Source organism: Jaculus jaculus, chromosome 10 (assembly GCF_020740685.1).
Source record: "Jaculus jaculus isolate mJacJac1 chromosome 10, mJacJac1.mat.Y.cur, whole genome shotgun sequence".
Classification (NCBI taxonomy): domain Eukaryota; kingdom Metazoa; phylum Chordata; class Mammalia; order Rodentia; family Dipodidae; genus Jaculus; species Jaculus jaculus.
This window is the reverse complement of record NC_059111.1, coordinates 49,765,005-49,788,979: the sequence shown is the minus strand read 5'-3', so window position 1 is coordinate 49,788,979 and position 23,975 is coordinate 49,765,005. Positions and strand designations below refer to the sequence as shown.

General features: G+C 34.9%; 1 protein-coding gene across 1 annotated transcript in view; it reads left to right on the top strand.

Annotated features, from left to right (window-relative positions):
• Positions 1 to 23,975, top strand: part of Pclo (piccolo presynaptic cytomatrix protein) — a 425,322-nt gene that overhangs the window by 306,300 nt on the left and 95,047 nt on the right. Inside the window, exon 10 of the mRNA XM_045160196.1 lies at positions 12,970 to 13,095. Coding sequence (XP_045016131.1) covers positions 12,970 to 13,095 — 126 coding nt within the window. The remainder of the gene's footprint in view (positions 1 to 12,969; positions 13,096 to 23,975) is intronic.

Genomic DNA, 23,975 nt, shown 5'->3' with positions numbered 1-23,975 from the left:
CCAAGGTACTTTATTTTTTTGATGCAATTGTGAATGGGAGTGATTCTCTGATTTCATCCTCTGTGTGTTTGTTGTTAGCATATATGAAGGCTACTGATTTCTGTGTATTTATTTTGTATCCTGATACGTGGCTGTAGGTTTTGATCAACTCTAACAGTTTGCTAGTAGAGTTTTTAGGGTCCTTTATGTATAGAATCAGGTCATCTGCAAATAATGATAACTTGATCTCTTCCTTTCCAATCTGTATCCCTTTTATGTGTGTCTCTTGCCTTATTGCTATGGCTAAGACTTCCAAAACTATATTAAATAAAAGTGGGGACAGTGGACACCCTTGTCTTGTTCCTGATTTTAGTGGAAAAGCTTCCAGTTTTTCCCCATTTAGTAATATGTTGGCTGTAGGCTTGTCATAAATAGCCTTTATTATATTGAGATATGTTCCTTCTATTCCCAATCTCTGTAGAACTTTTATCATGAAGGGGTGTTGGATTTTGTCAAATGCTTTCTCAGCGTCTAATGAGATGATCATGTGATTTTTGTCCTTCAACTCATTTATGTAATGTATTACATTTATAGATTTGTGTATGTTGAACCATCCCTGCATCTCTGGGATAAAGCCTACTTGGTCCGGGTGAATGATCTTTTTGATATACTCTTGTATTCTGTTTGCCAATATTTTGTTGAGAATTTTTGCATCTATGTTCATGAGGGAGATTGGTCTGTAATTTTCTTTTTTTGTTCTATCTTTGCCTGGTTTTGGTATCAGGGTGATGCTGGCCTCATAGAAGGAGTTTGGTAGAATTCCTTCTTTTTCTATTTCCTGGAAAATCTTAAGAAGCAATGGTGTTAGTTCTTCCTTAAAAGTCTGGTAAAATTCAGCAGTGAATCCATCTGGGCCTGGGCTTTTTTTAGTTGGGAGATTATTGATAACTGTTCGGATCTCCATGTTTGTTATAGGTCTATTTAAGTGATTAATCTTATTTTGATTTAATTTAGGTAGGTCATATAGATCAAGGAAATCATCCATTTCTTTCAGATTTTCATACTTTGTGTAGTATATGCTTTTATAGTATGTCCCTATGATTTTTTGAATTTCTCTGGAATCTGTTGTGATGTTACCTTGTTCGTCTCTGATTTTATTAATTGGTGTCTCTTCTCTCCTTCTTTTGGTCAGATTTGCTAAGGGTTTATCAATCTTGTTTATCCTTTCAAAGAACCAACTCTTTGTTTCATTAATTCTTTGGATTGTTCTTTTTGTTTCTATTTCATTAATTCTGCCCTAATCTTTATTATTTCTTCCCGTCTACTGATTTTTGGTTTGCCTTGTTCTTCTTTTTCCAAGGCTTTAAGGCGACGCATTAAGTCGCTTACTTGCGACCTTTCTAATTTCTTAATATAGTCACTTAAGGGTATAAATTTAGCTCTTAGAACTGCCTTCATTGTGTCCCAGAGATTTTGATATGTTGTGTTCTCATTATCGCTTGACTCTATAATTTTTTTTTTATTTCCTTCTTGATTTCTTCATTGACCCATTCATCATTTAGTACTGTATTGTTTAGCTTACATGATTTTGTGTATGTTCTCTAGCCTTTCTTGCTACTGATTTGTAGTTTAATTCCATTGTGGTCAGATAGAATGTATGGAATTATTTCAATTTTTCTGAATTTTTTAAGATTTGCTTTGTATCCTAATATATGGACTATTTTAGACAATGTTCCATGTGCTGCTGAAAATAATGTATATTCTGCAGCATTTGGATGAAATGTCCTGTAGATATCTATTAGGTCCATTCCTTCTATGACCTCATTTACTCCAGATGCCTCTCTGTTTATTTTTTCCTGGGATGACCTGTCAATTGATGAGATTGGGGTGTTAAAGTCACCCACTACCACTGTGTTTGGTGTTATATGTGACCTTAGTTCTAATAGTGTTTGTTTGATGAATTTGGGAGCCCCCATGTTAGGTGCATATATGTTTAGGATTGTAATGTCCTCCTGTTGGAGTGTGACCTCAATCAATATAAAGTGACCTTCCTTATCTTTCTTGACTAATGTTGGACTAAAGTCTACCTTGTCAGATATTAGGATAGCAACCCCTGCTTCTTTTCTAGGCCCATTTGCTTGAATCACCGTTTTCCAACCTTTCATCCTAAGATAATATCTATCCTTTGTAGAAATGTGAATTTCTTGGAGACAACAAATTGTAGGATCCTGCTTTTTACCCAGTCTGCAAACCTATGTCTTTTCGTTGGGGCATTGAGGCCGTTGGTATTGAGAGATATTTTGAAAGGTGTGTTTTTATGTTTGCCAATTTTTTTTTTTTTTTTTTTGTGGTTCCGGTTCTACCTGTGGTCTCTTGTGTTAATTAGTATTTGAGTATTGCTTGTTTTTTCTTGGTTCCTTATATGTGTGCTTTTCCTTTTTTTCAGCATGGAGGATTCTATGAAATATTTTCTGTAGAGCTGGTTTTGTCTTCAAATACTCCTTTAACCTGCTTTTGTCATGGAATGTCCTTACTTCTCCGTCTATTTGAATGGATATCTTTGCAGGATATAGTGACCTTGGTTGACAGTTGTTATCTTTCAGAATTTGGAATATGTCACTCCAAGCCCTTTTGGCTTTAAAAGTTTGTGTTGAATAATCTGCTGTAATCCTGATGGGCTTGCTTTTGTAGGTAACTTGATTTTTCTAACTGCACCTCTTCAGCCAAAGCATGAACTCACAAATTGCCACCCATTGAGGACCAAATATACAAAACACATAATATAAATCTATAGGGTACATCTGATCCATACAACAGTACATGTTGTAGAGATAGTTTAAAAGATAATGCATATTTCTCTGTGTGTGTGTCTAAAATTTTTTTAAAAAGTGGGCAGGAGAGATGGCTTAGCCATTAAGGTACTTGCCTGTGACACCTAAGGATTCATATTTCAAAGATACCACATAAGCCCAATGCACAAAGGTAAGGCAGGCACAAGGTCATAGGTGCTACAAGCTTCTGGAGTTTGATTTCAGTGGCTGAGGCCCTGGCACACCAATTCTCTCTCTCTCTCTCTCTCTCAGCTGTCTCTAAAACATATGTGTATATAGATATATAATATTTTACAGTTTACAAAATTATGTTTGACCTAAGAAAAAGTCAAGAAATGTTATGTTCTTTCTGTTTCCTTCTACCCATGAAAAGATGGAGGAAAAAAATCCAATATTGTAATTAACATACAGCTGGCAAGATGACTCCTTCCATAAAGTGTGTGCTATACAAGCAGGAGGACCTGGGTTTGTGTCTCCACAAACCTGTAATAGCCAGGTACAACAAAGTGTACTTATAGCAATCCAAATGCACATAGACAAAGATAGGAGACCTCTTGGGCTTGCTGAGGAACTATTCTAGCTGAATTTGTGAGGAATCTTGTCTCAACACATTTGATGAAGAGAAATTAAGAAAGATGACTAGTGTGGACCTTGGAACTCACCCACCACACATGTACACATGTAAACATGTATGCACGGAACACACATTTGTACCTACACATATACAAAGACATATTCACACAAACCACAACCAAAATGCATATATATATACAGATTATAATTCCATACATTTATGAGGTACAAAGCAATGCTACAACATATGTTTGTAATGTAAGACTATATAATCAGTGTCAGTATTTAATAATTTTTTTTAAAAAGACTCAAGTTACAAATACTACTAAATCATAGAAATAGAATAGAATAAAAACAACAAGTATGATCCATGTGCCCAACGTGATAATTTTTTGGAAATTTTGCTAATTAAGAGATCAAAATTATTTATTTATTTATTTGACAGAGAAAAAGGGAGAGAGAGAGAGAGAATGGGTGTGCCAGGGCCTTTAGGCACTGCAAATGAACTCCAGAAATGTGTGCCCTCTTGTACATCTGGCTAACATGGGTCCTTTGAAATCAACCCCGGGTCCTTTGGTTTTTCAGACAAACACCTTAACTGCTAAGCCATCCCTCCATCCCGAGATAAAAAAAAATAATAATATAAGAGGAAACTAGTTGAAATAAAATAAGAACAACTTGTTTGTTTGAAGAGTAACAGTGGGATATTTGAATATTATTTGCTGTTATTTGACATTATATAACCTATTTCTTACCCATTCCCAATATTAATTAATAATATTTAGTAAAATAATGAAAATAGCCTAAAATAATTGTGTCAAACAACTCTTCAAATAAAAATGAAAGTACCCAATGCGTTGAAAAGTAGAAACTGTTGCACTATTTTGAAAACTTCCTTCACCAATAGCAACTTGGTTTCGATGAGAACACATTCAGCCTTCAGCATAAAAATAATCTGGACACCCAGATTTCATTTATATTCCTAATGTGAGTCAGAAAATTTAGAACTTTTCTGAATGAATAAATTTCTCAGCTCCCTCCAAAATGTGATTATTGGGAAAATTATTATGTTGCTAGGGCTGTACACATTATGTGAGTTGACCATTGTAGAGTTACATAATAAATTGCCTAAATATTGATCCAAGCACTTATTTATTTAACATGTCTTTATGAAATTAATGTTTGGATTAAAATAATACAACAATATAAAATTCCATCCTGATAATGTTTAATGAAGGCATGAACATGTTATAAAAATCCATATATGCTGAGAAATGCATAATCTTTCTCAATTTGTCAGTTCCACATTTACTTATGGAGTGTAACTTATGTACTTCTGAGTCAGACAATTTCCTGTCCTTACTCTAAACTGGCAGACACTGACTCTCAATTACATACGTATTCCTATGCTCTAAAACTGTATATAAGCATTCTGAAAATTTTGTTGTTAGGTATATTGTGTGTGCAGAAAACTCAGAATAGGTCTTTTATTTTTATACTGCTTTCCTATTCCTGCATGCCAAATTTAGTGGTGTAAAGCAGTGCAAATTCAAGTGTCAATTTCATGAGTAAAGAATCCAGTCATGGCTTAACTGGGGCCCCTAAGCATTAATCAAGCTTGCTTCTTTGTATGTGCACATGTATATGATGTATACACTTATTATAAAATATATATATGTGTGTGTGTATATGTGTGTGTGTGTGTGTGTTTGTGTGTATAAATAATTTTACACTCACATACATAATTTTTTAATTTAAAATAGAGTATGGTATGCCATGTCCTCTTGTCACTATAAAATGAACTCCAGATACAAGTCCCATTTTGCAATCAGGCTTTATATGGTACATGGGTACTGTGTATTTTTAATACAAATTGGGTTATTTTTCTAAATACATCTATGTATTATTCATAACAGAAATTTACATGTGAATAAGAATAAGAATAAACTTTCAATGCTTCAGGAGCAAAAGTAACATTTATACTGCTTAAAGTCAATTTAACTTAACTATAGAGACTTTTCGTTATCATTGATAGTTCATAATCAATAATATTTATGTCCATTATGTGTCTTCTATTTATCAAACAAAAGACCAAACTATACAATTTATTTTTACTCTGTGGTAAGTTTGTTTTGTACAAAATAAACATAAGTGATTGAAATCGCTTCTTGAAATATAGTATATTACTAATACAAATATCTCTCTTCCTTTTCCTAACATATAATAGGCTTGAACTGAAGCAATTAGTCTAATTTTGTCCAAATAATCCTTTATCAAACATATAAAACATATTTTCATATATTGTTATAAGGTTGGAAAATTAAAGACATTCTTCATATTACTCTATCAATGCTTTCATGTAACATATTTATAAACATAAAATTAAAGTTCATTGAAACTGAAAGCTCACATAGAAATGTAAGGATTTTCTATAAATATACTTACTTCTTATATATAAATTATATTAACACTGATTTCACCAATCTAATATCATAGCATATTTATTAAATATTTATTACATATGTAAAGAGAGTTTTTTATGATAGAGAATTGGCATGCTAGGGCTTCCGGCCACTGCAATCAAACTCCCTTGTGTATATGTGCAACTTCGTACATGTGTCACCTTGTGCGTCTGGTTTATATGGGATCTGGAGAGTCAAACATGGGTCCTTATGCTTCACAGGCAAGCACCTTAACTGCTAATCCATCTCCTCAGCCCTATAGAAAGATTTTTAAAATACCAATCTATATACATGGTAATTTTAAAGAGAGTAGAAATGAACGTTTTCCTTAATGGTTTGCTAGTTTCCAAAATTAATTAATTTCAGCTGGAGAGATGCCTTACTGGTTAAGATGCTTGTCTGCAAAGCCAAAGGACTTATGTTCAATTCCATACAACCCATGTAAACTAGATGTATAAGGTGGTGCATGCATCTCAAGTTTGTTTGCAGCAACTGGAGGCCCTGGCCCGCCCATTTTCTCTCTCCCATTCTATCTGCCTCATTTCCTCTCTCTCCGTCTCCAAAATAAAATATTAAAAAGAAAAATTTAAACTAATTCATTTATTTGTGGGTAATGTGAAATGTGAATGTTAATGGGCACATGTGTGCCTTGTGTGTGCAAGCCTGTCAGAATGTTTGTCTTATTCCATCTTCTTTTGAGACAGCCTCTCTTCAGTTTTCCTGCCACATGCACCAGTCTACCTGGCCAGTGAAACTTCATTTTTTCCTGGTTCCATATTCTACAGCCACTTGCACCACTTTACATCTGGCTTGGTGACATAGATGTTTGAAATCTGGTCAATAGGTTTGCAAGCAAGCACCTTTAATAGCAGAGCCAGTCCCTTGGCCTTGCTGCTTTTATCATTGATCTTCTCGGCCCAACATACAGTAAATGTCATCATAGAATCCATAGTGGCAAATCCTTAAAGTCTTATCTAACATCTTATCTAACATCTCAATTGTCTTTACCCTAGCTTGGTCATTTAATATGAGATGATTCCATTCACACGATTATATTAAATTTATAACAAAGTAATTACTGTTTAGGACAATAATATGAACTAAGAAACTTTAGCCGAAAATTTCAGATGGAACTAGAGCCAGTTTCTTGCTTTACTGAATTCTTTTTCTAATTTATTTTTATTAATTACTTTTGTGTTCAGCAAATACAGTGAGTTTGGTACTATTATTAGGCTCATCCATGACCAACCCCTCTCCATTGGTCCCTCCTTGTTGAGGTATATGGGTCATGCATTCTGGAGTCAGCCCATAGTTATGGGTAAGATAAATGTCTCTGCATATCATGACCCAACATGTGGCTCTGACATTCATTCGGCTCCCTCTTCCACAAAATTTCCCGGAGCCATGTTGGGTTCATTTTTGGTCTGCTTCAATGATGAGGTATTGGGGGCCTCTGAGGTTCTGGCTCTCTGATTTGGTAGGAGTTGAGTTTTCTCTGTGTTGATCTCCTTCTCCCTTGTGCTGGTATCCAGTTCATCAGGAAAACCACAAAATTGCTTATTTCACCAATTTTTCTTAGTTTCAGCCAGGCCCCTTCTGGGATATAATGGGGTGGCTCTCTCCTTAGGATCTATATCTTTCTGAAAAAGAGAAGCAGATTCTCCAAAGGAGAGTAAGTTAGCACCAGGACAAATGACATAGCCCTTACTTTTTTAGTAGAGCATTTAATGGGTGTAGGCCCTCTTGTAGCCCATGATTGATGGTAGCTTGATATTGGAGCATGGGATAATGTTTGGATATGGTTCTAACTTGTTTCCCAGCTCCAGCTATGGGTCCCATACCACTCAAGGGATCAGTTAGGCAAATCAAAAGCAGTTGGTTCCCCACCATGGCTATGTGCCACTATTGCACTTGTGTGGGCATCACAACAGGTTATTTGATACTAAGTAGGTTAGACCATGAGTTGCTTGGACAGATATTGGTCATTTTCCCCCAGTCACCCATGTATCACCTTCTGGCACTAGACGTGCTGACTGTCTGGGGTCTGACTCTCTTCTAACTTCCAGCCATGCCATTCCATTTTATGTGTCAAATGCATATTGTATCTTCAGCAGTAGGGTCTTACCACCAACCTTTGGTGGGTTATCAAGTACTCTGATGGAAATCTGTCTGTCTTTTAGGACCTTGTAGGTATCTCTGATCAAACGCCCATTGTGGATGATAGCCCCATGCTGGTACTGGGAGTTACAGGTCAGTGCCCAATAAGAAAATGAGGAAAAAATAAGTAATATATAAGAGTTAGAGAGAAGAGAGAAAGAGAGGGAGAGGAAGAGAGGGAAGAGGTAGAAGATTAAAGTTAGCCTTGATCCTACCCTCTCCATTGTCTTGTGGGTCAGGTGTTCCCTGTAAGGGCCTGGTGAAGGTTCAGCCATTTGGCCTGCCTTTTAGGAAGTAGAATTTTATGGTACCATTGCTGTTTGAGCCTAGATTTGTGTTTGCCACCCCTTCAATGCCCTCCCCACCCTCCCTATCCATCCTAGTGTCGAGTCCACGAGATGCTTGCTGGATATGTAAGGTATCTTGGGTAGATTCAGGTTAGGTGCTGTAGATGAGTGATACTATGTGGGTATTTTTTTTTTCCTGTGATTGTATAAGTTCACTGAGAATGATCTGTTCCAGGTTCAACCATTTTTCCTCATATTTCATTGGATCATTTTTTCTTACTGCTGTATAGAATTCAATTGTGTAGATACACCACATCTTAGTTATCTATTTTTCTAATGATGGACATCTGGAATGATTCCAGCTCTTAGCTATTATGAATTGAGCTGCTACAAACATGGTTGAGCAAATGTCTCTGGAATGTGGTTTGAAAGTTTTAGGGTAGATGCCCAATAAGGGAATAACTGGGTCTGTTGGTATCTCTATAGTCAGCTTTTTCAGGAGTATCAATATTGCTTTCCAAAGTGGTTGTACCATCCTACATTTCCAACAACAGTGGATGAGTGTTCCTACTTTTCCACATCCTCGCCAGCATTTATTTTCATTTGTTTTTTTTTTTGATGTTTGCTATCCTTATTGGGGTAAAATGGAATCTCATAGTTGTTTTAATTTGCATTTCTCTGATGATTAGGGATGATGATAATTTTCTTAAGTGTGTGTTTGCCATTTGTATTTCTTCATCTGTGAACTGCCAGTTCAGTTCTTTGCCCCATTATGTGAGTGAGGTGTTTGACTTCTTACTGTTTAGATTTTTGAGTTCTTTGTAGATTCTAGAGATTAGGCCTCTATCAGTTGGGTATCCCAAAAATATTTTCTCCCATTTTGTGGGTAATCTATTGGCTTTGATTATTGTATGCTTGTCTGTAAAGAAACTCTTCAGCTTCATGTGATCCCATTGGTTGGGTGACTATAAAAGATCGTGAGTTACTTGGGTTTTGTTCAGGAAGTCTTTTTCCATTCCTATATCATGGAAAATACTTCCTAAATTTTCTTCCAGTAGTAGTTGAGTTTCTGGTGTTATGTTGATGTCTTTGATCCATTTGGATTTGAATATAGTGCATGGTGAAATGAGTGGATCAAGTTTCATTTTCCTGAATATGGTTATCCAGTTTGTCCAGCACCATTTGTTGAAGATGCTGTCTTTTTTCCAGCCTATATTGTTCTGGACTTTGTCAAATATCAAGTAGCTATAGTTGTTTGGCCAAAAGTCCGGGTCCTCAAGTCTATTCCACTGGTCTATACTCCTGTTTTTATGCCAGTACCATGCTGTTTCTATTACTATGGCTTTTAATATAGCTTTACAGCAGGTATGGTGTTGCCTCCAGAGGTATTTCTTTCACTGAGGATACATTTGGATATGCGAGGCCTTCTGCCTTTCCATATGAAATTTGAGATCATTTTTTCTATCTCTGTGAAGAACACTGTCGGGATTTTAATTGGAATTGCATTAAATCTGTATATTGCCTTTGGTAGAATTGACATCTTTACAATGTTAATTCTGCCTATCCAGAAGCATGGGAGGTCTTGACATTTTCTCAAGTCCTCCTCAATTTCTGATTTGAGTGATTTTATGTTTTCGTTATATATATATTTCACTTCCTTGGTTAACATTATTCCAAAATATTATTTTTTTTTGTTGCTATTGGACATGGGACTGTGTCCCTTATTTCCTTCTCTGTATCTTTGTCACTTGCATATAGAAAGGCTACTGATTTTTGTGCATTGATTTTGTATCCCGCTACTTTGCTGTAGGAGTTAATCACCTTCAGGAGGTTTGAGATGGAGTCTCTCAGGTCTCTTACATATACAATCATGTCATCAGCAAATAGAGGTAACTTAACTTCTTCCTTTCCAAATTGTATCCCTTTTATTTCCCTCTCCTGTCTTATTGCTTGAGGGAGGACTTCTAGTACTATATTGAAAAGCAGAGGTGAGAGTGGACAACCCTGTGTTGTTCCTGATTATAATGGTAATTCCTCCAGTCTCTCCATTAAGGATTATTTGGGCCTTCAGAGCTTTGTATATTGCCTTTATTGTGTTAAGATATGCACCAACTATGCCAATTCTCTCTAATGTTTTGATCATGAAGTGCTGTTGTATCTTGTCTGCATCTCTGCATCTAGGGAAATGATATGTGGTTTTTATGTTTGACCTTGTTTATGTGGTGTATTACATTGACAGATTTCCATATGTTGAACCACCCCTGTGTTCCTGGGATGAATCTCACTTGGTCAAAGTGGATAATGCTTTTGATGTGTTGCTGGATTCAGTTTGCAAGGATTTTGTTCAGATTTTTTGTATCTAAGTTCATCAGGGAAATAGGCCGGTAGTTTTCTTTTCTTGTGGCATCTCTGCCTGGTTTTGGAATTAGGGTAATACTTGCTTCATAAAAGGAGTTGGGGAGCTTTTCCTGTTCTCCAATTGTATGGCAGAGTTTGAGGAAGATTGGTTTGAGTTCTTCCATGAAGGTTTTATAGAATTCAGCTGAGCAGCCTTCTGGTCCTGGACTCTTCTTTTTGGGGAGGATTTTTATTATTTTTTCAATCTCCATGAGTGTGATGTGTTCATTGAGGTGATTAATCTACTCTGAGTTGAGCTTTGATAGATGGTATACGTCCAGGAATTTATCCATCTCCTCCACATTATCCAGTTTTGTGGAGTAGAGGATTTTGAAATAAGTCCTGATTCTCCCAATTTCACTTATGTCTGTTGTGATCTCTACTTTTTCAGTTTGAATTTTGTTAAATTGAAGTATCTCTTTTTTTTTTTTCTTGATCAAATCGGCCAAGGGTGTGTCAATCTTGTTTATTTTTTCAAAGAACCAGCGCTTTGTTTTGTCAATTGTCTTCATTGTTTCCTTGATTTCCAATTCATTAATTTCTGCTCTGATTTTAATTATGTCTTTCCTCTTGGAGCTCTTTGGGTTGGATTTTTCTTGTTTTTCCAGTGCCTTTAGGTGGATGGTTAGGTCATTGATTTGGGATCTTTCTGTCTTTTTTATGAAGGCATTGAGTGCTATGAATTTTCCCCTGAGAACTGCCTTCATTGTGTCTCATAAGTTTTGATATGATGTGTTCTCATTGTCATTCAATTCCAGGAATATTGCAATTTCCTTTTTTATTTCATCCACTATCCATTTATTGTTTAAAAGTGTGCTGTTTAGTTGCCAGCTGCCAGATTCTTGGTGGGTCTTTTATTGTTAGTTTCTAGCAATAAAGCATTCTGATGTGATATCATGCAGGGAATTATGTCAATCTTCTTAAATATGTGTAGGCAGTCTTTGTGACCCAGTATATGGTCTATTTTAGAGAATGCTCCATGGGCTGCTGAGAAGAATGTGTAGTCTGTGGATTTTGGATGGAAAATTCTATAGATGTCCATTAGGTCTAAGTCTTCTATGGTTTTGTTGAGCTCTCTTACTTCCTTGTTGAGTTTCTGTTTGGATGATCTGTCTATTTCTGATAATGATGTATTGAAGTCCCCAGCTATGATGGTGTTCAGTAGAAGCAAATTGCTAATATGTTTCTATTTTCACTTTTTTGAGGCTGATTCTTCAGAATATGTTTCTTAGTCAAAAAAAAAAATTGCAAAGAAAGAGAGGACAGAAGGTAGGGAAGGTGAAGGAAAGATGAGTGGAAAATAATAGAAAGTGAGGGAGAAAAGGAAGAAATAAGAACTTATGTCAATAAAGTGGCAGGAAATTGTCATAATTCTGTGTTGAACTTTGTAGATGGTAGCCAAGGAATTATTTTTCAAAACTAGAATGAGATAGGGACATTGATAAAAGAATATCTTTTTTAAATCTGCAAACTGATCTCTCTTTGTTCTTTCAAAATTTTGGAGCTAGTATTTCAATTACTGAATTATAATGAATTTCACTTTACAGAAACAGAAAATTTGTCTTCATGAAAGATAAGAATTCTGCTGTCAGTGCTCTTTGGTAGAAAATTGTGGAAAATATATGGTACTACATCCACTCATTACTTTTTATCTACTTTAAAATCAACACATAAGGAGTAACATGTCTACATGAACTAGATTTATTGTAATAATTATTCTCTGTCCTTTCATTTGGTTGGAAGGCTGTCTTTGTTCCCTGGAGAAAGTAACACCTTACTTAGTTGTTCATAATCCAGAACAAATTTCTTGTGCTATAAACACAATGTTAATTCATGAGTTCAGATTGATAAGTAAACAATGATTCATAGGTATTTTTTTTTTACATGAGCTATGGTAGTCATTCATATGTTATACAGTGCTGTTCAAGTTACCATAGCCATGACTACCTCTTGTAAGTAAAGTGGTCCTTAGATTTATATATTTATTGTATACTCTAAACTTTTGTTTTCTTTTTACCTTTGGCATATCATTGTATAATTTGTATAATATAGGGGGTTAAAATTGGCAGTGCTTTGATATATGAATAAATATGACTAAGTTGAAAACACCCATTAGTAACAATGAATAGAGAACATTATAATTTGTTACTTATGTCTAGTTTCCAGTTGCAGTTTGTATTTAGCTTCCTGGTACCTGATTGACTTTTTATGTATCCTTCAACTTGTGAAATCTATTGTTCCTTATTAAATTATTACTAAAAATTTGCTAATTTTTAAATACAGGTAATGGCCTAGGAATTAAAATTGTGGGTGGCAAAGAAATCCCTGGACATTGTGGAGAAATTGGAGCCTATATCGCCAAGATTCTTCCTGGTGGAAGTGCAGAACAGACAGGGAAACTGATGGAAGGTAAGAATTAGAGATTTCTGAGTGAAGTTAGGTATTAAATGTACTGTGTATGGGAAGATAACATGTTGTTGGGTTGTAAGTTTGTTTTTAGAATACCCAATTTGCCAATACTTTAACAGATAAGTAACTGAAATGAGGTGTTAAAACATCTTTCTGGCATTCATTAAATAGGAAAAGTTGGGAGAGCTAGCCAGACAGCTAAAGAATCAAAAGACTGTATGAAGGCCAGGTATGGTACACGTCTTTAATTTCAGCCCTCAGGAGGCAGAGGTAGGAGATTGCTGTGAATTCGAGGCCAGTCTGAGACTACAGAGTGAATTCCAGGTCAGACTGCTTTAAAGAAAGACCCTACCTCAAAAAAAAGACAATACAAACAGACGGTATAAATCAAGAAATTACTATTATGAAAAAAATAGAGTGCGCATAAATTTTCTGTTACTAACATCATTCTTTGGCCAATACTATTCCTTGTATATACGTGTGAATACATGAACTGAGATACACTTTCAGAGAGTGGAGTGGTAGGATCGATTTCAAATAGCATACTCAGGAGATAAATTTAAATATTCAATTTCTGTTTCTAAAATGCTATTATATCTGTGCCTGATATCATTTGGAAAAAATACTTGACTAGTGTATAGATAAAATATTTAATCTTGGACTGGAGAGATGGCTTAGCAGTTAAGCACTTGCCTGTGAATCCTAAGGACCCCCGTTTGAGGCTCAGTTCCCCAGGTCCCACGTTAGCCAGATGCACAAGGGGGCGCACGCATCTGGAGTTTGTTTGCAGAGGCTGGAAGCCCTGGCGTGCCCATTCTCTCTCTCTCCCTCTATCTGTCTTTCTCTCTGTGTCTGTCACTCTCACATAAATAAATAAAAAATTTAAAAATATATATTAAAAAATATTTAATCTTTTGTAAATTTGCATATCACTGTAAAGATTAGTAAATGTTGCATGTTAAGATGATTTTTAGAGACATTACCAATGTAGTACATTATGATAAAGTGATATTCCTATACTTGGTAACATTGTGTGGCCTATTGTTGCTTCAAACTTTCAATTTAAAAATAGATAAACAGATATAATATGAACCCATTCAGGAGAAGAGTTAATGTAATCCTAAAGTTATGTTTCTGATTTTCTTTCAAACTCTATGGCCACCAATAAGGTCTTTTTTTTGTTTGTTTGTTTTTTGTTTTTCAAGGCAGGGTTTTGCTCTATCCTATGCTTACCTGGACTTCACTTTGTAGTCTCAGGGTGGCCTCAAATTTATAGCAATCCTCTTACCTGTGCTCCCCAAGTGCTGGGATAAAAGGCATGTGACACTACGCCCAGCCAATAAGGTCCTTTTATCTGATTTTGGAATTAGTATTTGTTTTCAGCCCATATAACATATTTAAGTGGGAAATCATTAAAAACTATGCCCATACGATAGCTGACTCTACTTTTATTAACTGTTTTTTTTTTCCTTTCCTTTTTTTCAAATTTAATTTATTAGTTTTCTTTTCAACAAATACAGGCACTTTGGTACCATTGTTTAGGCTTATCCATGATCTACCCACTCCCAATGGACCCTCCTTGTTGATGTAAATGGGTCGTGCATTGTGAAGTTAGCCCACAGTTATTGGTACAATAAATGTCTCTGCATATCATGACCCAACATATGACTCTGACATTCTTTCCGCCCCTCTTCCGCAAAATTTCCCTGAGCCATGTTGGGTTCATTTTTGGTCTGCTTCAGTGCTGAGGTGTTGGGGGCCTCTGAGGCTCTGGCTCTCTGATTTGGTAGGAGTTGACTTTTCTCTGTGTTGGTCTCCTTCCCCTTTGTGCTGGTATCCGGTTCATCAGGAAAACATCACCCTTGCTTGTTTCGCCAATTATCCTTAGTTTCAGTTGGGCCCCTTTTGAGGTATGTTAGGGCAGCTCTCTCCTTAGGGTTTATTAACTGTTTTATTTATTTATTAACTGTTTTACTTATTTATTCTCTAAAAGCTTTACCATATTGAAATATGGTCAATATGAAATATGATAAAGCTTTTCTACAAGAACAGATCCTCTGGATAGAATTCAGTTTTTATGTATTCCATATGTGTAATTACTTATGATTTATTTAGTGCCCTCAATGATATTTACTCTTAAATCATAGCTTCTTAGTTGATACTTGGTAATATTAGATCAATGATGCTATCTCACTGTTAGCCCTTAAGTACTGTTTTTTAACATTAAACAATCTGGGGGATGAATTTAACATGAAAAAAAAAATCTTTCATTTTACCCATAAATGTATGCCTTCACTTTTGTATTATTAGTATAGAACACTAAAGGTTTATCAATTTAAAGTCCAAAGATTATGTATGTAGAAGAACACCAATCCAGACGTGTAAACCTTGATTATATCAGTATGGTTTCTGTCACTGTGTGTGTGTGTGTGTGTGTGTGTGTGTGTGTGTGTGTGTGTCTGTATAGTTGTTTGTTTAATTTATACAAAGTATCCTGAAGGCATTAGCCTCAACTCCTAGTAAGTTATACATTATTTCAAAACAGTAAAGTAGTTGAGGTACAATTTGATTTTTATGCCTTGCATAAAATTATTAATGGAATAATATCCAATGCATTAAATGTAGAGCTTTTGTTTTCTGTTAATTTCAAAAAAAATTACTAGTGAGAATTAAACATGTATTTAATGAAGATTATTAATTTTTCATAATATTAATTAACTTCTTTCCTAAGGAAAAAATTATATGTGAATAGGTAAATACGTAGTAATTGGATTATTTTGGTAATGTATGTGTTTTAACATAATTGACTTTCTCTACCTTTATAATGAATTCAGAAGAAACTTAAAAATTAATGATTACTTCCACATTTTTGCTTCCTGCCTTTTTCAATATCAAAGTGAATCCTTATAGATCTGGTATTGTCTTTCTAATGATTTAAAACATGAGCATAATTTAGTTGGCTCTCTACATCTTAGACTACTTTTTCCACTCTGAAATGCAGAAGTCTTGCTCAGGAATGTTTGACTGGTCTAAAGCCTTTTCTGCATTTGTTTACTTCTCCTGTGAAGGGCCTTTCTGACTCATAAAAGTTTGATGACTTCCCACATACGTAGCACTCAATGGCATTGAATCTAGCTGTTTGTTCTCTGTATTAACTCAATCACAGCATATTGACCAAGCTGAACTTTCTGGTCTTAATGAACTTTCTGATGCTTTTGGAAGTCAGGGACAATGTGCATGCACTGACCTGTTCCTGAGTGGTAGGAACACCCAGTATGTTTTCTGAGTTAACATTTCAGTCATTTGTTTTTAAAGATCTTTTATACTTTTCTTGAAGCTTTGACTCTATTCTTGAAAACTGTCTCTGAACTAGATTTATCATGTTTTATAATGTAATAGAATGTTGTGTTTCAGAATCTTGAGAGTTTGTAATAAGCATTATTCCCATGTTACTAGATGATACTCAATAACTTGGGTTTAAAACAGTTCTATTAGATTGCAAACAGTCTTCTGCCAAGTAGAATTTCCTGAATTCATCCTTCAGTTTTGTAATTTTAAGTATTTGAGTATTTTTAAATCTTAAAATTTTAAGTATTTGAGTATATTTAAATCTTAAAATTTATTTCTCACTGGAATTTTGAAATATTTTTAGAACAAAGACTGAGTAGAGGATGAATTGACATTCATTATTATTCTTTTTAATTGCCTAAGATTAGGTTCTGCTGGGAGATTGAACTAACTACAAATCTAATTGAGTTTCTAAATTGGTATTCCTTGTCATTTAAGATTAAAATGTTGTCAATTTTTAGGCCAAAAATATTGAGGTTAGAAATGTTTACCAAGGCTGGAGTTCCAATGGTATATGTTGTCCCTATTTTAAATTTTATTATTGCTACTTCCTTTTGAATACTTTGAAGCTATAAAAGTATACAAGAGCTGGGAGTATTGGCACAGGCTTTTAATACCAGCACTTAGGAGGCAGAGGTAGGAAGATCACTATGAGTTTGAGGCCAGCCTGAGACTACAGATCAGTCTGGGCTAGAGTGAGACCCTACCTCAAAAAAAATAATAATAATAAACACACAAGAATATGTAGGTGGTGTTCACTTGTAACTTGTAATTTTTATGTTAAATTTTTGTTCTTGGATCAGTTATTATAGATTTTTTATATCACAACATCAATACCAAAATTAGTATAATCAGTCCCTTAAAAGGATCAAAAATGCCTGTTCTATTATAAACTCTCTTTTCTATATACCATCTTGTTTGATGAAAGCTCCTCAATATCATTCATAGTTTAGAAAAATTGAATTTCTGACACATGTATTCTTCAAAAAAGTGTATATATTATATATATATACATATTTATATGTATATATATATGTATATATGTATATATGTATGTATGTATATATATATATACTTCCCACATTATTGTTCCATCTGTCTCCAAATATGGGGCATTTACAATATAATTTTCAATAATCCAAGATAAGAAGTGAAGTTATTTATTAATCTGATGCCATGGTCATTTCTGTGGATCCATCTATTTTGACCCTTCAAATAGTTTGTTTCTTCTGCATACTCAGTGTCTAGCACAGTGCCTCTAAAAGAAGGGTTCAACCAAATAGTAATAATAAACATACAAGCTGGGCTGGGCATAGTGGAACACACCTATTATCCCAACACTCAGGAGGCAGAGGTAGGAAGAACACCATGAGTTCAAGGCCACCCTGAGATTAAGTGAATTCCAGGTCAGCCTGGACTAGAATGAGACCCTACCTCAAAAACCCAGAAAATAAAAGAAACAACAGTTCAAGTAATATCTGAAAAAAATGGTAACAAATCATTTTCCATTATAAGTTGAATACATACAATGTGACTTCTCACAGGGTTCTGTGAAACAAAGTGTTTTATGTATTTACAATACACCATAGGGATATCGTCAGTATTTAGGGCCATAACATTTTATATTATCTTTATTGGAAAGATGGACAAAATGGAAACTGTATTTGCTTTGACATACATTCTTGCACTTTGAGTTTTGCTATTCATGAATTTATACAAATGTGCTCCAGTTTTGTTTCTTGTTCTCTGAAATTTGTCTTGAATTTAAATTTATATCTCTTGGGTGTTAGTGAAAGGATTATTATTGACATAAAAATAAATAAATAAATAAATAAATAAATAAATAAATAATCTCCAGTTTGAGTAAGGCAGCACCATCTCCATTTGGGTGGCTGAGAATGAGGAAAAAATTCTTCACATTTCTCCCCTTGCAAAGTTTCAGCAAATCATGCTGTCTCTGTCATAGAAAAAAAAATATAAAAAAATAATTTAATTTAAAGAATTTAATTTCCTTTAAGTTAATTTCAAATTGACTCTGAACTCTAAATAGTTCTATCTGGAATTGTTTGTAGCCTGACACACATGTTTCTGATTCATTTGCACTTAAATGGAATGTGCTTTGTTTTCAGCCTTATAAATTTTTCCTGAAACTCAGAGCTTGATGATTTCTAATGCTTTGAAAGAGAACACAAAAGTGAAACTTCAGCCTGGGCTAGAGTGAGACCCTACCTTGAAAAGAAAAATAAGCAAAAAAGAGTAAAACTTCAGATGATATGCAATTAGATCCTTTATGTGCATATCTTTCCTTTTGTTTTAAGTAAGAATTAAGATAATCCTAACCAGTGTGCACAACTTTAAGAACCCAAATCTATAACTTATAGTCACTAAGGCCACTAAGGATAGTGATGTTTTCATCCAGTCGTCTTGATTCCACAGAGAATTTGTTCTGGACCCTCCACAGCAAAGTCCTAGATGGTCAAGTCTTGTACATACAATGTTATAGTATTTGTACTGAACCAACATATACCCTTAAATAGATTTGAACTCATATCTAGAATAATTATATTACCTTTTACAATATAAATAATATGAAATAGTTGCTATACTAAATTTCTTAGGAATCAGTGGCAAGAAAAATATGTATATGTTCATCCTATATGCAATTTTGAAAAGATTGTGTATCTGAGGATTAAAACTTGAGCCTCATTAAAATAAATAAAAAGAAAGAAACAAAGAAGGAAAGAAACAAAAAAAGAGGAAGGACATGAAGTGTCATAGTCTAAGCCTTCTCCATGGTTAAAGAAACCTCCTTACAGGATTTACAGAGCATAGTGCTTCCTTATTCTCATTTTATCTATTAGGATGGCTCACCCAACATCTCATTTCTGAGTCATTTATTGGTCAGAAGGAGAAAGTTGCCATGTGCATTCTAGCCTTCATTGTTTGTTGCACACCTTTTAAAATTAATAAGGCACAAACCTGTAAAATTCATGACTAATGTTCACATAATCAAAAATCTTGAAAGGATAATATGGTTGACAGTGATATATCTAGCACTCTGGGTCTTTGTTCCAACATGTGGTGATATTTGTTTTGTTTTAACATAAATAAATACCTATCAATCAGATAAAACTTCCTGTAATCCCTGTACTCTCACTAACCTATTACTTCAGTAGAATATAACACAAACTTAATTCTAGCATTACATTTTTGTTCGTGTTCTTCAATGTTGCATATGTATTCATAGCCATGTAATGTTTCATTTTGCTTCTTTTCAAAAATTTATATGACAGAAATATTATATGCATATCTTTATACCACTTGTTTGCAGATACATGAAGTTTTTGAAATATATCCAAATCAAAATTGTATTTTCATTTATTTTATGTACTGGGCAGAATGTATTACTCCACATCTGTGTTGAATTTAATTATTATGTGTCTTTATTACACTTGAATTTACCATCTTTACTACAAATGAATTTAAATGTTCTATGGAAATTTAGCTTAAATAATTTTTTATTCTTACTGTTTCAAAAAATATTATAGTTAATCTTTTGAAATAGTCTTCATATGTGGATGGATCTCTTCTACAATCCAAGTCAAAGTTCTGGGTTTTAATGACTGCCCATCTTTTAAATACTGTAGACAAATATGTGACATGTTCAGCTTTGTTAAGCATTTACAAACCATTCTCCAAACTATTGAACTTTTTGTATACCACTACACTAGTGTTTATATATCATTACCTCCATGTTCAACTTTCTCTATATTTTCCCTCTATTTTCTCAATTTTAAGTAGGCTGATTCTACTATTGTCTTACTTTCCTTTTAATAATGTTGACTATGATCTTATTCTAGAAATCATTAGTTCCTCATTTTTCATGTCTGATTATTCTCTTCTTTAGCATTCTTAGTTAATTGTATTCTTGGTATATTCTTTATTGTTTTCTAGGAAATATAAATGGATTTCTATATATATAATACATATATTATAATTACATATTTCATTATATACATATATACATATATATATGTATATATATATATATATATATATATATATATATATATATATATATATACATATATATATATATATATACACACACACACACATACATATAATTCTAGCTTAAATATGTAGCCTGAAAATGATTTTCCTTAGAATGTGGCTTAGTTTTTATCACTTTTACAAAGGTAAAATTTTAATATAGTCAAATTTATCATTTTTATCAAATTTTGAAAATTTTTTAATTGTTTCAAATAGATGGATGACTTTATTTTTTTATTGGTTATGTATATAGTGTGTATGCAGTCATGGTGGTACCATCTTTAGCCTTCTCCCTGTCATTCCCCCCATGAGGATTGTGGGTGTTGCACTGTGGTGGTGGCCATCAGTTATGGGGGAGAGGCAATATCTCTGTGCAGAATGACCAAACTTACAGCTCTAGCAAGCTTTCCACCCTCTCTTCTGTGAATTTCCCTGAGCCACATTGAGTTCATTTTAGGTCTATTTCAGTGTCAAGGTCTTGGGAGCTTCTGTGTCTCTGGATATCCAGCTTTGTAGGGGTTGATTGTTCTCTGTGTCTATCTCCTTCACCCTTGTGCTGATACCAGATTCACCAGCAAAGCAGCTCTTGTTCATTTCCCCACTAACTCTATGGCTTCAGCTGGTGCCTGGTGAGGTGCAATAGGCTAATTCTCTCCTCAGGTTCTGTAACCACCTGAAAAAGAAAAGCAAATGCTCCAATGGAGAGTGAGGTCAGTGCAAGATACATTGATAATCATTATTATTTTAAAGAGAACTTAATGGACCCTCTTGAAGTCCAGTATTGGTGGGAGACTGATATTGGAGAGCAGACTCGTTTTTGGATACGTTTCTGACTTGTATCCCAGCTCCAGCTATGGGTTCCATTCCAGTGAATGGATCTGTTAGCCAAATCAAGAGCAGATGGTAACCTACCATGGCTGTGTGCCACTATTGTACCTGTGTGAGCATCACATCAGGTTGATTGCTGCTGAGTAGGTCAGACCACGAATTGCTTAGACAGATGTTGGTCATTTTCCCCAAGTCGCTCTTGTAACACCTTCTGGCACTAGATAAGCTAACTGTCTGGGGATTGACTCTCTTCCAGTTTCCAGCCAGGTTGCTCCATGCTCTTTCCCAACAGCATATGGTGTCTCTGGTAGTAGGGTCTTACCATTAACCTTTGGTGGGTCATCAAGTACTCTAACAGAATTCTGGCTTCTTTTGTGAAACCTTGTAGGTCTCTCTGATCAATAACTCCTTGTGGATGTTACCCACATGCTGGTTTAAGACATTTTCTAATATCTACAGTCTTGAATTTTTATAAATGTCATCAGTCATAGAACACACTTGTTTCTACTGAATCTGTGGTCTAGAACAGAAACTTTACATTATTGTTTGCTCTCCTACTCAATATGGATAACTGATTATCAGTTTTCCACTGTTGCAATTGTCAGCACTCTGACGAATTGATTTACACTATTAAATATATACTTGCTTCCCTGTGTGACTCTCTTCAGAGTTGTATGTCCTTGGCTACTGGTCTGTCTATGCTACAACAAAACCACACCATTTTAAATATGATATCTTCATATTAAATCCTGAGATGTTTGTATGAGCAACCATTTTGCTGTTCTTTGTAGTCCTCTTGAGACAATTCTTGTCCTTTAGACCTTTAATAAGTTTGTCAGTTTTATAACAATAATAGGTGAAATTTGTTAGTGACTACATTGGAAGTGAAATGTGCAGATGTTTTTGTTTTTTATTAGTATTATTGTTAACAACATATTTTGTATGAATACATAATGTGTTGGTGCTCACTTTTCCCTAGTCTCTGTAGCCTCATTCCAATGGGGATGCTCTTCAATAAGGTTGCAGGTATTCCCCAGTTGGCTGTGGTTTATGAATTGTGGGAGCAGCAGTCAATTATTTTGGGGGGGAGGCAATGTCTATAGGCATGATGATAATGTTTCAACCTGTGGTCCTTACAATCTTCCCATCCTGTCTTCCGCCAAATTCCCTGGGACATGGTGGCTGAGTTTTAAGTCTACTTCAGTGATGAGCTCTTAGAAGCCTCTGAATCTCTGCTTTGGTAGGTGTTGAGTATCCTCAGGGTCTGTCTCCTCCACCATGGTGCTGATTATCAGGTTCAGCATGGAAGCAGCACTCATATTCATCTCCCCAACTCCTCTGTAGTTTCAGCTATGGCTTGCCTGAGGTGCAGGGGGTAGTTTATCTCTTCTTGTCTTGCTACCTTCTGAAAAAGAAAAACAGATTCTCCAATGGAGAATGAAGTCAGCATAGTTTAAATGGGATAAGCATTATTAGTTTAGGGAGAATTTGATGTATGTAACCACTCTTTTAGCCAAACACTAGTGAGAGATTGACACTAGAGAACATAAACTTTGTCTCCATAGGATTCTGATCTGGTTCCCAATTCCTGATATGGATTCCTTTACGCTGAACGGATCTCTCAGCCAATCAGAAAATTATTGGATACCCACTGAGGCTGTGTGCCACTATTGCACTGGCATATACATCCTGTTAGGATGCTTGCTTCTGAGTAGCTTAGACCTTTGGTTGTTCAGATTGTTGTACTTCAGGTAGTGCTTTCCATCACTAGACAGGTTAATTGTCTGGGGACTGGATTTTTTTCTGAATTCCAGCAAGGTCTCTTCATGCTCTGGGTCAGCAGCATATGTAATATTTACCAATAGGGTCTTACCTTTTGCCTCAGGAAGATAATTAAGTGCTTTGACAGAGAGCTGTCTTGATTTGGGGACCTTATATGTCTCTCTGATCGTGAGCTCAATGTGGGTAGGAACCAATCTTTGGTACTTGTAGTTACAGGCAAGAGAAAGAAAAATAAAAAATTGTGTTTAAGCTTAGGTTTCATCCCACCCCTTCAGGGCACCACTTTTCAAGTGCTCCCTGTTACTCCTTTTAAGGGTTATATCTTCTAGGCTATCTCCAAGTATAATGGTTTCTGTGGTATCAGCTCTTTTTGAATTTAATTATGTGTGTTTTCCCCTGACACACACCTTTCCCCTCCCCATGAGCCCTTCCATCCCTATTGTCTAGGACTTGAGTTGTTAATCAAGTATGTTAGCAACTTGAGCAAATCCAGGTTAGGAACCACAGGTAAGTGACACCATAAAGTATTTGTCTTTCTGTGATTATATGAGTTCGCTGAGTAATGTGAGATGAGAAGCCATTGAAATAATCTGCATGTCAATGATGTCTAAATAGGAACATTTTATGTTGTATTAAATATAGCTTACAAGGGTAAAAAGTAAAGCAAGGACATGAGCTTGACTGCTCAAGAAAATGGCAGGAATAAAGGAGGTGATAAGAAATTATATATATCATCAGTCATTTGTTTCTATACAGAGTTTTCTCATTTAGTAGGCTAAAAGCATCCTTATATTTTTAAGACTTAACTCTGTGCATAATAAAGAAACATACAGAATATTTGGCTTCCAAATATTATATCTTGCTGTCAA